The sequence below is a fragment of the Stegodyphus dumicola genome, chromosome 6, assembly GCF_044657685.1.
Source record: "Stegodyphus dumicola isolate Sdum_Otavi_A_Nest chromosome 6, ASM4465768v1".
NCBI lineage: Eukaryota > Metazoa > Arthropoda > Arachnida > Araneae > Eresidae > Stegodyphus > Stegodyphus dumicola.
In genome coordinates this window covers 72,926,778-72,943,187 of record NC_140773.1, presented here as the reverse complement: position 1 = coordinate 72,943,187, position 16,410 = coordinate 72,926,778, and the positions used below count along the sequence as shown (strand labels likewise).

At 33.5% G+C, this 16,410-nt stretch overlaps 1 protein-coding gene across 1 annotated transcript in view; it reads left to right on the top strand.

Moving 5' to 3' along the window:
* Ras85D (GTPase ras-like protein 1) overlaps window positions 1–16,410 on the top strand; it is a 158,168-nt gene that overhangs the window by 94,969 nt on the left and 46,789 nt on the right. The window contains exons 5-6 of the mRNA XM_085818519.1: window positions 6,583–6,685; window positions 15,715–15,754. Of these exons, the coding sequence (XP_085674645.1) occupies window positions 6,583–6,685; window positions 15,715–15,754 (143 nt within the window). The remainder of the gene's footprint in view (window positions 1–6,582; window positions 6,686–15,714; window positions 15,755–16,410) is intronic.

Here is a 16,410-nt window from a genome sequence, read left to right as displayed (position 1 = left end):
AATGATCACAATCGATTTTTAAAATTCAAACCTCTGTCACTGTTACAAATTTGAATCTTTTAGTAATTTAATAAGTAGCTAATAATAATAAGTAATGAATCATTTTGAAAGACACCGTGACCATTTATTCTCATAGTGATTCATGAACATAGGTCAGTGTGTCTTTTAAGTAGGTTCATAATTTAACCCTGTAAAAAATTATAAAGAGCAAAACCCAGCAAGAATTATAAAGAGCTTTTTATTGTGACATCAACATTTTATTTAAAATAAAATATATTAACTATCGATAATTAGTTTTAGATCATATTGATGATACAAATAATTTATGAAAGTATCATAATAGTTAAAAAATAATAGTTAGAGTTTTAATAGTTAAAGTTTTTTTTTTCTTTGTAAATTTTGATACCCTTTAGATCATAATTGTTCTTTATTTCATAAATTACGGTTTCATATTTTTAATTTTATAATTTCTGCATGCCATCTTACCAGATTTAAACTGATGATCTATAATTCGGAAAAATCGATAATCCGGAATCGCCGAAGTCCCGACGAGTCCGGATTAACGACTTTTGACTGTATTGCATTTTTTGAACATGACGAATTTGCTGAATGAAGTACTGAACATGCAAAAGAGCACAAAATACTATTTGGCATTTCATATATCACGGATGAGGTTGGTGACCTTCAAAGCACTTTGGGTGTTAAATTTCCGTTTTGCGCGATGATTGGAAATGCATAAACATTGTGAATATTCAAAGTGAGTGACAATCATAAACCAGATTTCACTATGTTAGCGACACTGACCTTGATTCCAAATACTTTCGATTTTGAACTTGCAGATACTCGATGATTTTCAAAGCACTTTTTGAATGTGCCGTTAAATCACACATTGGAAACGAATTTGATGATTCACTGGAAGTTTGAGACAGCAGAGTTCGAAGACTATTGGGGAAACTTGCACAAGGTTGATCCTGTCGACTTTTTATTAATATGTAATGATTTCAAAATGCGTAGATGAAGGCATTGGAACTTTAACAGCTTACGATATTGCGTAGATGACCGAGAAGACTGTAGTGGCAGAGTGTAAAGCATGATGACGCAATTTAGCGCAACCTATCTTGAAAAATCAATCAAATCTTTATTTTTTCCATGCATATCAAATCATCCTTTTTCAGACCAGATGTTTCCTAATTATATTTGAATGCATAAATTGCATTTTGAATTAGAACGTCATTTAAGTAAGTAAGCAGACACAGCAGCATGATTTAAAAACGTCTTGCCAGCAGGAGAGCTATGTGGAAGAAAGGGGAAAGTATCATAGAATTTCGGAGGAAGAAGGGTGGGAGTCGGAAAAGTTTCAGTTCACAGAGTTCTGGTTTACAGTTAATTTGATTGGAGAAGAGACATCTGCATTAAAATGTTACGTAAGATAGAAAAATCTAGAACCTGTGAGAAGAGTTGAATTTAGGGGCAGATGACAAATTTAAAATGTAAATTTTGAGGTCGCCATTATTTATTTATTTATTTTTTTTTTTTTGAAACAGCTATCATACGAGGGTTGGAACTTTAATAGTGGCAATACAGCTGAAAAAACGCTATGCGACAAAACCAATGAATATCGCCTATACCACACGTGAACTACATACCTACCTTACCTCTCAGCGAAAAGACTCGTCCTGCCTACATCACGTGCATGCGGAGTGACGCGAAGAACGGATCCTTGTATTAGCTCACGGTCTAAAGTAAGTGTTGTCAGGATGTTTTCAAAAACAAGAACAATGATGTTGGATAAAAATTGAATGTGCCAGAGGTTGTACAGCACGACATTGTCATCAAGGACTTCAAGAGGCTTGCGGGGAATCTGCATTGCCTTACAGAACCGTAGCAAGATGGGTGAAAGCATTCAATGAAGGATGCCAAAACGTGGCAGACATGCTGCGGCCAGGTCGTCCGAGTGTCAGCGATGCAGACGTGCAAGCTGTTGCCGCACTAATGGACAGTGATCGCCGCCAAACGATTCGCCAGCTGGCCGGACAAACAGGATTAGCGCATATGACTGTGCTGCACATTCTGAAGGAACGCCTGTCCATGAGAAAAATTGCTTCATGATGGGTTTCACATCATTTGACGGAAATGCAGAAATGGCTACGATACGATGCTGCCCGAACCCACCTGGAGCGCTATGAGCGCGAAGGAGATGCTTTTTTATGCCGTATCATTACGCTGGATGAGACTTGGGCCCGATCGTAACAGCCAGAACTGAAACGCCAATCAAATGAATGGCGTCATCATGGGTCACCACGACGTTCGAAATTTCGTCAGAACCCCAGCAATGTGAAAGTTATGGTGATTCTCGTGTACGACTGTGATGGTGTCATCCTAACGCATACCATTCCCCCACTAAAGACCGTAACTGCGCAGTATTACTGCTCTCATTTTTGGAGCACAAACTCCGACCAGCTTTGAGAAAAAAACGACACTTTTTGCAGAAGTCTCCTCTCATTTTGCATGACAATACTCGGCCGCATGCAGCACAAGCTGTGACTGATTTGTTCAAGCGATGGGACTGGGAAGTGCTTTACCATCCACCATACTCCCCAGATCTAAGCCCTTGTGACTATGACTTAATTCCTAAGATGAAGGAACCACTTCGTGGCACTCGCTTCCAAACTGTTCCTGAGATTCTTGCGGCAGTAGACCGGTCCATTCAAACTATCATTCTGCGATTTCCACATCGTTGGAAACGGGTTGTACACAATGCTGGCGACTATATTGAAGGACGGTAAAACATGGTGACATGAATCACTTTTGTATTCCTTGTAAATAAATAGTTGCCACTATTAAAGTTCCAACCCTCGTATTTTGTTATATCTTACATATATATATTACAGGAAAGTGAATTTCGTTTAATATTGAAAGATATTACTTGTTGGGTTCACAATGATGTTCGTAAAGTATTCGACTGTTATATTTTGAAATTCACTTAATGTTTGTTGAACATAAATTAGTTAGGTTTTTCTTGGATGCTTGTATGTTATTAATTGATGAAAAATATTTGTTAGAAAAATACTCTACAAAAAACTGGAAAAATATACATTCATACATTGTAAAAGGAAATATATATATTTTGTTTCAGAAAAAATGTAAAGAGCCTACTTTCTTTCAGTACATTTCTATTTTCTGAGCATGACTATAAGTACTTTATCAGATCAGCTCACATTATTATGACATTTTGGCAGTCTGAAGTATGCAATAAAGACATTTTTGATAAGAGGAAATGCATTGTCATGTTTTTGATAAATTCGATACCGATTTAGAGATCTACCGTTATATTCTTCAATTAAATATGAAAACATTAGACATGAAAACGCGTACTGAGCCATGATCAACTTTTACAGCCAACTGCACAAGCCTGATTGACGACGTGGCAACCCTTTTCCCCGCCTTTTTAACTAGTTTCGTACTCACAGGTTATGCAATGTTGACTGAAGCTGGTTTTCACTACTAGCGACATCTGGCGGCCAATAAACTAAAGACAACTCTCATGGCATAGAATAGGTTTCCAGACTTATAATATAATAATTCATTTTGGAAGAATCAAGCTGCATTCATTTATTTATCAATATACAGTCAAAAGTTGTTAATCTGGACTCGTCGGGACTTCGGCGATTCCGGCTTATCGATTTTTCCTTATTATAGTTTAAATCTGGTAAGATGGCATGCAGAAATTATAAAATTAAAAATATGAAACCGTAATTTATGAAATAAAGAACAATTATGATCTAAATAGTATCAAAATTTACAAAAAAAAAAAAAAAGGCTTAATATTTATTTGTTTACTTCATTAAACATTTCTTTCAACGTGCACATGCGTAAAGCATACATTACGCATAGTCGAAATTAGAAAATTGCAACCAGAAAAGTATTTGTTGTGTATTCGTGATATTTATAATTAATTTGATTTAAATCATATAAAAGACAGAGTACATTGAGATGAAATACATTTAGTAATGAACTATAAGCTGAATAAAATAAAAACATCTGCCCTGAAGATATGGATAGTGCTGACAGATCAACTTCCAGTTTATTGCGCGCTGCAACGTTCCCCTCCCCCGCAAAGCAGCGTGAAATTGATAAACAGATTTCGGAATGGTTAGAGATATGCCTTTATCCATTTTTTGCCGCAATTTCACTTTTTGTTTAATGGACTTCGAAACATACTTTTGCTTTGTAGATCCTTTACATATTAGTAAATATATATCGGAAATTCTATTTGACATAATCGAAAGTTCAAGCTTACTTTTATAAAATTGCTCTAACAGTCCGCAAAAAATAATAAGCCGGATCCAATTCGAAGATTAAGTAACAGCGCGATCTGCAACATTAACTGAATTAGGTAATTTTAGCTTAGCTTATACTGTCCATTATACATTAAACGTGCATGCATAAACGTATTATGCGCATGCGTACATGCATATTCGCAGCCGTAAAGGTCTTAGGTGCATGTGTCAACGTGACGCATGCGTAGAAAGTTTGTAGCTTTGAGGTCCGGATTGTGGGTGTCCGAATTAACGACTTTTGACTGTATGTGTATCTCCTTAATAGGGAGAATACTGATGGGCATTTAACTTACATATATTTGCTATTTGAAATTATTCCTCTTTGAAAACATATTGAAACTAATATATACTGTTGTTATTAAAATTCCCCATGCATTCCAAAATGTAAAAGTGCTTACTTCATTTAAGTAAGAAACATGCTCTATAGGTTTATTTTTTAATATCATTTGGCTAATTGATGGCTGCCATCATCTTCATGCAGCACTCTGTAATAAACACATGGGTCAGTTAGACTGGTGCAAAGTAGCCATGTCTGATCAGGTGACAAAGTCATGGTTGCAGATTCTTGGGCATTGCCCTACCCTGTGTGTATTACGTGAAATATAGAGCATATGTTTTGATACTCATAGCATATGGCAATAATGGCATATCTTGTTGTTAAGGCAATTATGAAGTGAAAGCAATTCGCAATGCTAAGCAAGATAATAGAGAAGATTCTGTGTATACAGTCAAAATTAGCAGAATTCTTGTAGATAAAGTGGCTATCTAGTTGAATGAAGGTGCTGTAGAAAGAAAACTATTATTCCGTGAGATATACCTCCTGAGAGCAAGTCCAGGCATCTACTGTCGAGGCGGTGGAGCAAAGAGTAGCTCTATGCACAGATTACTACTCATCTCCACCTGAGTTTTAGAACTCACCAGATCTGTAATTTAACTGATCCCAGTGCTTTTTCTGATAAAAAGTTCTGCTTCTTAAATAAGTTTCTCCATATTATCTTTAACCTCGAATCATATTAATTGAAATTTCTTAGTTATATGATGGTGTGTAGTCTCTGTACTTTGGGTATCTCTATATCTCTTTGTCCTTTTCTAAATTTTTTGTTTCATGAAATAGCATTTTTGTGTAAGTAATCACAGTGCTGCTCCTTCAGCATGGATTGCATTTGTAATAGTTATTCTAATTTGTGTGTACCTTTTTCAGAATCATGAAGAATGTATTTTATGAAATCAATTCCAATTTAAATGCCATCACAACAACATGATTTTTCTATGAGTGTTAAAAATCTTATTTTTCTTCTATTCATATTTATATTCTAATTGTAAGACATCATACTTGTCTTTACTAGTCTCTGAAGTCACATAGATCGCAAGTGTTGATTATCAAATGACATGCTTTTTAGTTTCAAATCCCACTTCAGCTTGTAACTTGTTTTGTTTGCAAGTTAATAATGATTTATCACTTTATGTGTACAATTTGGTTTTGATATTTTGAAACTGCATACTTAATTATGATTAAGTATATCTTTGAGATGTATCATTCAGATGATTAAATATAATGTGTATTAATTCTGTGCACTTAAGTAGTGGCATTCATTACATTGCAGTGCTGTGCATTGCAGCAGCTTGAATGGTAGTAATTGAAAGATGACATTAAGAATTGCTTCAGTTATTTTTTATTGAATTTTAACTTTTGACCTCTTACTTTTTGTAAAATTTATGAATTGTGAAATTAAACTGCAATTTTTTAAACACTTTTCTTTTAACCATTCAAATATTTATTTATAAATGCATGGCTTTTGGCCCTTAGCTATGTTGCCTTCCTTTGGACTGTTCTGGACTGCAGACTTGAATATAGAGCACAAGTTAAAATATTTGTTGTCTGTGGATTGTCCAGAGGTACAGAGAACATACTGAAATATCCCTCGAATGTTATTGCATAGTCACGAATAAAGTATTATATTTGAAATAATTTATTTTAATGTATTACATTTTTTATTGTGTGTAATTTATTTAAATTTATGTGCTGCATTGGGATTTTTTCCCCCTACATTTAGTCCTATAGGGTTAAAATAAGTAATTATTATTTAAACTCTAGCCTAAAATGGTACAGTATTTTGAGGGCCAACTCAGTGCCACCTTTTGAGTGCAGAATTTTGACCTTCTTTATGAATTTGTTTGTATTATATCAGGATCATTCTTGCTGTAAATTTCCCTACACTTATCTTTCTTTTTATTATTTCAGTGCTATGAGAGACCAGTATATGAGGACTGGTGAAGGTTTCCTTCTTGTGTTTGCTGTTAATAATGCCAAATCTTTTGAAGACATAAGTATGTACAGAGAACAGGTAAGCTGAAGAAAGCTGTTTTTATTTGATGAATATATATTGCTAGATTGTTTTGCAGGGAAAAATTCAGTGCGCAGAGTAACAATACTACCAAAGTAAATGATATAATTATATCGTAAATGATATAATGCCCTTTTTGACAAGTAAAATTTTTAAAGTTATATTCAGTTGGAGTATTTGCTGTTTTTCCTTAAATTTCATAATGAGAGAAATGTATAAGTTTCATGCTTATATAATTTTATCTATTACACTCATTTAGATTAAATGAGTAGCATATCCTGCTTACAACAAACTCATCACTTTGATCTTCAAATTAATTTCTGTGTATATGAGAGTGTTTCTGAGAGTGTAGCACATCATGCAACACTGTCATGCCAAATCACATCACACTATATCATATCTAATAGCATTTTATCTATAACTTGAAAACAATTTCTGTATAAGTATCTTACTCACTGAATATCCTACCTTTGCTTAGAATTACTAAAATTTTAAAATTTTGACCTCCAGTGTCTTGTATTGCTATTAAAAGAGTTAAAAAAGTGTTCTAATTAGTGATAAAGTATATGGCCTTTGTTTGCATAAAATATAATAGTCATATTTCTTATCGTATTGTCTTTATGCAGATCATTACATACTGTAAGCACATGAAGCGAGTAAAATAGTAACATATCTTGTGCGAAAACGATTAAAGTTGTTTTGTGTGGATTGGCAATCGAATACGGGAAGCGATTAATGTCATTTTGTGTGGATAGGTAGTCGAGTGTGGGTAATGGCAAAAGTTGTTTTCTAGGAATTTATCGGTGGACTTTTGTAATGTTTTTACAATAAAATCAGGTACACATGAGAACTAGGTCGACTCCCATACATATCAACATTAAAACTTGCATTGCAAAAATGCATTCCTATGAATGCACTTTGCTGACTCTGTTATGCAATGACAAAAGTAGCATTTGAGACCGGAACTTCCACCTGTGCATTTACATAAATCTTGGAAGCTGAGTGGTGGATGTGTTTTATACAGCCGACAATTTCATTAATCGCAGGCTACTCGTATGTTGTCCACAAGTATGTTTGTCTAATTGAACTTCATCACTAAAAGCATCAATTTAGCATTCATGTAATTCCAGCCTAATTTGATTTTTTTTTACTGTAACTTCCTAAGCATGTACAATAATATAATAGAATGAGATGATAAAAAATTGTGTGCTCATAGTTTGCCAAATTGGAAGGAAGAGCCTTCTAGTGATGGCGATATTAATACATTGTCCTAGGACAATGAATAGTCTAAAGACTAGGAATAAATCTTACAAAGAATTTCAAGGCTGAAATCGTATGATTCTGATTCTGAATAAGAATGGCCATCAGTAGATAGAGCTTCCTGTCTTGGAAGAGTTTTTAGGTTGCTCAGGAATAAATACAGGAAACATTTCATATAGTGTAGCAAACGCTGTAGCTTTATTTATTGGAAATGATTTTTTTTACATTCCATGTGGAAGAGTAAAATAAATACAGTACAAAGTCTGTAATCTGGACGTCCATAATCCGGAATGATCTATAATGCGGACCTCAAAGCTTATGTATAACGGACGGACGTGTTGTATAACACGTTTAATGTATAACGGACGGTATAAGCTAGGCTAAAATTATCTAAGGCATTTCAGTTAATGTTGCAGATTGCTCTGTTCCTTAATCTTCTAACTGGATCTGGCTTATTTTTTGCAGACTGTTAGAAAAATTTTATAAAAATTAAGCTCGAACCCTCGAATATGTCAAAAAGAGTTTCCAATTCTGGAGCTGCCAAAGGATCTACAAAGCAAAAGCATGCTTCGATGTCCGTTAAACAAAAAGTGGAATTGCTGAAAAAAATGGATAAAGGCCTATCCGTCTCAAAATTATGCGAGAAGTAGGGCATTGGAAAGTGCACTATATATGACACAAGAAAAAGGAACTTTTGAATTTTTTGTGGAAGCATCTTAAACAACTTACATTGAAAAAAGTGTTTAATAAAGTAAACAAATAAATATTAAGCTTTTTTTTTTTTTTTTAATTTTGATACACTTTAGATCATAATTGTTCTTTATTTCCTAAATTACGATTTCATATTTTTAATTGTATAATTTCTGCATGCTATCTTACCAGATTTAAATTGATGATCTATAATCGAGAAAAACCCCTAATCCGGAATCGCCGAAGTCCCCGTCGTGTCCGGATTACAGACTTTGTACTGTATTATTACCAAAATATTGATAAATTCACAACTTCAAAGAAAGCTCTTAAATGGAAAGACATTATTGTACAAGACATGAAGAAATTATTGGGGTTTATTCTTCTTATGGGATAAGTGCATAAGGACTGAAAAGAGGATTATTAGAGCACAGAATCTATATATATATAGAAACACCATTTTTTCTGAAAATTATGACAAGAGACAGATTTTGTATGTTATGGAAGGAATGGCACTTTAATAGTAATGAAGACAGGAAGCTCTGTCTACTGATGAATCAGACAGGCTTTTGAAAGTCAGACCATTTTCCAAGTGTATAAATGTTTATAAGCCTATTCAGGAGTTGCCTTTGGACAAAGGCATTATGCCTTGGAGGAGGAGGTTATTTTTCAGAGTGTACAACACAGTGAAGATAATAAAAGGTAGAATTCTAGTTTGTATACTGTGTGGAAAGTACTACAGGCTGCGTACATCAATTTGAAATATATTGTGCTCAAGGAAAACGATTCATAGAAACAATTCAAATAGTTGTATCATGGCACCATATCTACCTGGATAACTTTTACATTAGCTTTGAAGATGGTGAAAGGCTATTACAAAATAAAATTGGAATTCGCAGCACTATGCAAAAAAAAAAAAAAAAAAAAAAACCAGAACTCCCGAATTGCCTAAAAACCATTTCATTGAGAAGAAGCGAAATGCCCTTCAGAAGGAAAAGAAATATTTTAGCACAGGTATGGCAATCAAAGAAAACAATGCCTCTCATATCTACAATATGTGATTTCTAACATGCTGATTTGACTATAATAAGTACACGAAAGCACTTATCTGGCTGACCAGTATCTATCATATTACTTGATTCAAAAACAAACAACTAAATGGACAAAATGAGTTGCTGTGTAAATTGCACATTGTTCAACTCATTTGTTGTTTATTATTCAACAAAGGAAAAGAAAATAAGGTGCAAACATTTTTTGAAACTCATAGCTGTCCATTGGCTTACTAATGAAATTCTACCAGAAGTTTGTCAAAACTCTGAAGAATCAATGCCGTCAACATTTGGCATTATAAAAAAAGCAGCAAAGAACAAGTCTCCAGGAAGACTTTCCATGGACATAAGGAAACATACATTAGAATCCATTGTGGAAACTGGAAAAAAGAAAAATACTTTCTGTCAATGTTGTGTGTATTCCATCAAGAAAATACGCTGTGTAACGTGGTATATGTATAAATTTTGCAATGTACCCTTGGCACAAAGAGAAGTGTTTTGAAAGTTATCACACTTTAAAGTGCAGAACTTTAATGATCTACCATATTGCATAATGAAGAATCAAGATATTCCAATAAAATATAATAATATGACTGAGGATAATGTGCTAACAGTGTAGAGTCTGGCAATTTTTGGTTATTTAAAGCTAGCCACTTTTAAAAAGCTTTGTCTGTTTCTTTCATGTAGGTAGGAATAGAAGGAGACACCTTCCTCCTACCATGGCTGATGCAGTGCTACCTGGCTTTGGGAGCTAAGTGAGGTGTGGTACTTTTGTTTAAATCCAGAGCATGTTGCCTTGATAGCGGGTTGGTAATACTTATATGCATGACAGTTAGGCACAAATCGGAAAGCAGGGATACTTCTGCAGAAAAGAAACATTCATTGCTAGGTGTTTATTTGCATTTCCACACAAATCATATCTTAGATATCTTTTGATAACTTGCTACAGCGATTTTGTTTATGACTTTGTTTTATAAAAGTTTAAGCTACTGAACTACAAAATATTGATTTTAGCAAAATGTTTGTTATGTATAAAGAATGATAAGTACCTTAAGGTACCTTTAAAATGCTGAAGTATTACACAAATATACACACTTTAAAGCTCAATTTCATTATAACTGACTGCTATAGCATGAAAACACAAATGCACACACTTTAAAGCTCAATTTCTTTATAACTAAGGTTTTGGTGTATTAATTATGGCAAAGCACACTAGGGCTACTCCATTAGCTAAAATGCATTGTTTACAGTTTAGTTTCTAAATTTCTTATAATAAAACCAGCAATGTATGCTGTTATGGCTTCCATGTCATCAGTCAAACTTTTGATTACATCAGATCTCGTATATTCAACAGCTTGGAAATTGCCATTCAATACATAAAATCCTGTTTTTCAGAGATTTATAATTTACTATACTTTCTGCAGATATATTCTGGTTATTAACCATAGTTTATAGATTTTGATGCTGGTATGCAAATTATATTTACGTCATTCAGTTTCATACAGTTCCCATTTGAATCCTTATGTAATTCACGATGCACAAGAAATTTCTTGTAGGATGACTGAAATTGCTTTTCAGTTTGTTTGCTGTGGCATCCACCATGAGCTCTTACAGGTAAGAAAAGTAATTAGTGATCTTAATTGAATTTGTTTGAAGAAAAATGTTTAAAAACTCAAGAATTCAGAACAGTATTTTCTAAAAGAAATAAAATGCTTTATACTATTATTTTAAAACCTAGAATGCTTCTCTTTTCATGTGAAAAGATAAGTTATTTTTTCCAATTAATTCAATTAAATATACATCAGCTTCCATAAGGCATTGCCTAGAGATTTCAATATTTCCATTTTATGCATGGTTCATCTCCCAACATCTGTTTTAAATTTCAGCTGTTTAGGACATCAGATAAATAATTTGTAATTCTAATGAACTTAACAACTTATTCTGAATTTTTAAATTCATACAAGTTTAATTTTGTACAAATTCATGTGTCTTGGGAAATGTGACGCAAAAGAAAGCAGAAACAATGGGAATTGGAGGGGGGAATGTAAATTACTTTATTTGTGTAAACAATGTACTTATAAAAACTTAATTTTAATTTTTTGATACATCAGTTCTTTCTGAACATCCAGCAGCAGAGCAACAAATCAATTTACTACTTTCAATGTAAAGAATTTCAGAAATATTGTCGAGAGTATCCTTGATACTAATTCAGAAGTCAAACAACAAAAATCAGCATTATATTTACAAAATTTTCATAGCAGTAGTTTCGATGGTTTTTACCAAACCACCATCCTCAGCTTCAAAACCGCAAATGAACAAGATAGGAAATAATGATTAGATAAGATAAGAAAGCCTGGACAAGAATAAGTAAGTGGCGCCATCTGTTGGTGAAACCAGAACTAAAACATAATTTCTTTAAAGGCCGAAGGCAAATTTGGATTGGAATTAGGATTGTTAACTAGGACAGAAAGATTTTTATGAATGTGAAATGCCTCTAGAAAATCCAGTTCTCCAATGGAAGATGTTTTTTGAATAATTTTGGCAGCAGAAAAATTGAAAGTGTGATTTTGGGACCAACAATGTTGAGCAACAGAAGACTTCTGTGTTTCCTTTTTTATAACATATGCCTCATGTTCCTTGATGCGAAATTTTAAGGCTCTCTTAATTTGGCCAATGTAAATTAAACCACACTGGCAAGGAATCCTATAAATACCCCAGGAATTCATATCCGGAATGGGGTCCTTGAGTATGGAACTCGGAATTTTATTGATGGAAGAATGAACAACCCAAAAGTTAAATTTCTGCAAAATATGTGCAACTTTATAGCTAATTGATGGAAAGAAGGGAATGACAACAGAATTTTTATAATCTCCTGAAACAAGAGTGTGCCTTTTAGTGTGTTGAGATGAGAATTTTTTAACTGCTTGATTAATAATGTTGGGTGAAGAGCCCCTGTCAATAGCTATTGCTTTTAAATAATTTAGTTCTTCATCAAGGGCTAGTTTGGAGGAGCAAACTTGAAGAGCACGGAAAACATAGGAATAAAATGAAGCTAACTTTTCTTTAGTTGGATGACATGATTTAAAGTGTGGTGGAAAGCAAACTGATGAAGGTTTACGGTAAACCGTAGTACTGAAGTTGGATGTGTTACGTGTGACCAGAATGTTGAGAAATGGAAGAGAATTGCAAGTCTCAAGTTCAAAAGTGAACTGAATAGCAGGATCAATAGAATTCATTGTTGAAAGAACTTTATTTAAATGTTCTTTAAGTTGCTTCGTTTTTTGTGCTAATACTTTCTCTTTAATTTTATAAACTTATATAATTTCTTGTTCAGTTACAAAGTTCCACTATTTGAGTCCTGTAATTGCTGTGTCGAGAATACCAATTAACTTGTCAATCGATATCTTTTCATTTTCAAAAACCTCTGTGTCACTTTCTTCACTATCAGTAGTATTTTCAGTGATATTTTCTGGGTCTAGAACCATACTACAGATGTCTCCGTCTGTTAATGGATTGATGATTGGGGCATTGTCATCGCAATGAAAAACTTCTGCTATATCATCTTCATTTATTACCACTTCTCCACATTTCTTTAAAAAATCCCTTAACTGGAAAATTTCACCTTTAGTTTGCGATATCTGAAACCCTTCAAATTCGCTGCTATCATTGCTGCTTCAATTCGCTGCTTCATCGTCCTCACTATGAAATATGGTAGCTGGCCATAAATTATACCAAGCATTTTTTAACATATCTGAAAACACACCCTCTAATGATCTTGCGATGCTCCACTAAGCAGATTTTATGCTAAAATATTAAAAAATTCTTGAATGGTCTTGCCTTTGTTCAAGAAATTTAACATAGATTTTAAAAATGCTACTTTATATTTGCATTTCAGTGCCCGCACTATTCCGATATCCATAGACTGAATGACAGATGTACAATTTGGAGGGAAGAATAATACGGATACATTATCTTTCACTAAAACTTTAAGTGAAGTACAACTCGAACAGTTATCTGCAATCAGGAATATTGAGTCATTAGGTAAAACAACCGAATTCAAATGTTGCCGAGTCTCGGGTATAAAATTATTTTCAAACCAATCATTCATTAATGCTAGTGTCATCCATGCTATTTTATTTGCACGATGTATAACGGGGAAAATCGTTACTCCTTTAAATGCTCAAGGTCTTGCATGTTTTCCGATTACAAAAAGCTTGCATTTGTGCGTTCCTGAAGCTTTAGTGCAAGCTAAAATTGTTAGTCTTGGTCTTGCTTAGGAATTTTTGACACCAGTTGGAATCTTTTCTGTAGAGGTTGCCAAGGTATTTCACTGTATGTATTGCCACAAAAGACCAGTTTCATCAGCATTGTAAATTTATTCTGCAGGTAATTGTTCACTAGTAATGAGTTCAATGAATTCATCTGCAAGTTGTTCAGCAGCTTCAGTATTAGCTGAAGCGTTTTCACCTGAAATTTTTGTCTTATACCATGGCGATTTGTAAATTTGGTTAACCAACCTGTTGAATATGGGCACTTAGTGTTTAAGTTAATTTCTTCATGAAATATTTTGGCTTGAGCCATTAACATTGGACCCATCAATGGCATACCCTCGCTGCTACTCTGTGTGACCCATTCAATCATCACTTTGTCATGATCATCACTTTTAGCATAACGAACACTTTTTCTGTTATTCATCGCGAGTGGGGTGTCGGAATCCACAAAAAATTCAAAAAGTTCCTTTTTCTTATGTCATATACCATACTTTCTAAAGCCATACTCCTCACATAATTTTGAGACTGATTTGCCTTTATCCATTTTTTGTAGCAATTTCACTTTTTGTTTAATGGACATCGAAACATGCTTTCACTTAGTAGATCCTTTGGCAGCTCCAGAATTGGAAACTCTTTTCGACATAATCGAAAGTTCAAGCTTAATTTTTATAAAATTGCTGTAATAATAACAGTCTGCAAAAACTAATCTGAGTCCTGAGTAAATAAACTTCCACATATACTTGTGCCTAAGTGAAATTAAGAATCAAAATTTTTAAGTGAAAATCTCCACATGTTTTATTATGGAAGGAAAAATGAAATGCGCATGTGTAAAGCATACGAAAAAGAAAAGTTTGTGGCTTTGAGATCCGGATTTTAGATCATTCCGGATAATTAACGTTCGGATTTCAGACTTTGTACTGTACATTATTATTTCGAGGTTTCACCATTTCAGCCATCTAATTTAACCATATTTTATCATCATCATATATGATTTTGTTATAATGATATTTATCTTTCCTTTATCTTCATGTGTAGGCTTTTTGGAAATATAAATTAAATAACATACTGATGTTTATAAATAACACTAAATTACTGCATAGAAGGTTCAGTTCAAATTGCAGATAATATTATCAACAATGTTCTTGTCTTTAAAAAATATCAAAATATTATTAAGAATCAGAATATTGTACTGCCATTCAATATTAGAATATTGTAAGATGCACTCTAATTCTATTATAACATTTGAAAACTGGTTTTCAATAAATTATCAATTAGCCATTATTTTCTTTTTCTTTCTTTTTTAAATTTTCATGTTGTTTTTAAACTTTTTATACCTTTTTGTTAAACAGAGTGCCACTTAGGGCTGAACATAACTGTTGGTGCAAAATCTAAGTAGTTGGTGGCAACCCTAACAATATGAAATGTTTTATGCAAAAAAATTAACTTGTAATAATAATAATGTATTATGTAATATATATGTATATAATATTTAATGCACATGATGTTGAAATTTATGCAATTCTCTGACGTTTTTCTTAAAAAAAAAAAAAAAAAAAAAAAAAAAAAAAAAAAACATTGACACAGCCTTGGTGTTGCACATATTAATCAGCCTTGGCATGAGTATAAGCTATTCATGATGTGACATTAGGTGCCTTGGCACACATTATTGGGGTAACATTAAGAAAAAAATTATCAATATATATAAAATTAAGTGTTTAAATTTGTTTCATATATATATATATATATATTTTCTTACTTTCAGATAAAGCGAGTGAAAGATGCTGATGATGTTCCTATGGTTTGTAAGTAGGCTTTTAAGTGAACTATAATGTTGTACTATAGAAATTACATTGATGTGCAAAACTTAAGTGACAATATTAATTTTAATCAGATAGTCATGAAATTGCAGAAAAGGGGTTCTTGTGATGAGTACAACAGGGTTGCCACGCTACCTGGAAAACCGGGAGAACCGGGAAAAGTCAGGGAATTCGAAAATTGACCAAAATATTCAGGGAAAAGTCAGGGAATTTAAGTATTTTTGTCAAAATCTGGAAAAGTCAGGGAAGTTCATACAACGATCCCGCCATAAAAAGCGATTTTTGCGCCGACGTCGGAAGAGGTAACTTTTTTGGCGAATTATGTATCACGTGAGTGTCATTCGGGTAGCTGGCATAGAGCCAATTTTCGCAGCTCCAATTTGATTGTCCTTTAGAAAGGCAAAGCAACTTTTGGATTCCAATATTCTCGAGAATCGCATGTGCAGTGCATGAACTAAAGAAAGTACCTGTTCTCGTATAAAACAAAATGGGTTTAATCCTAGTATACAGTACCATGGAGGTTAGAATCAAAGAATATGTATTGTAAAGAAGGAAAACCTCTCTGCAACAGACGTGACTGTGGCTCCGTTCCATCATAGAGGAAAAACAGCTGTGCATGTCTGATATATCTGTTGCCAAAG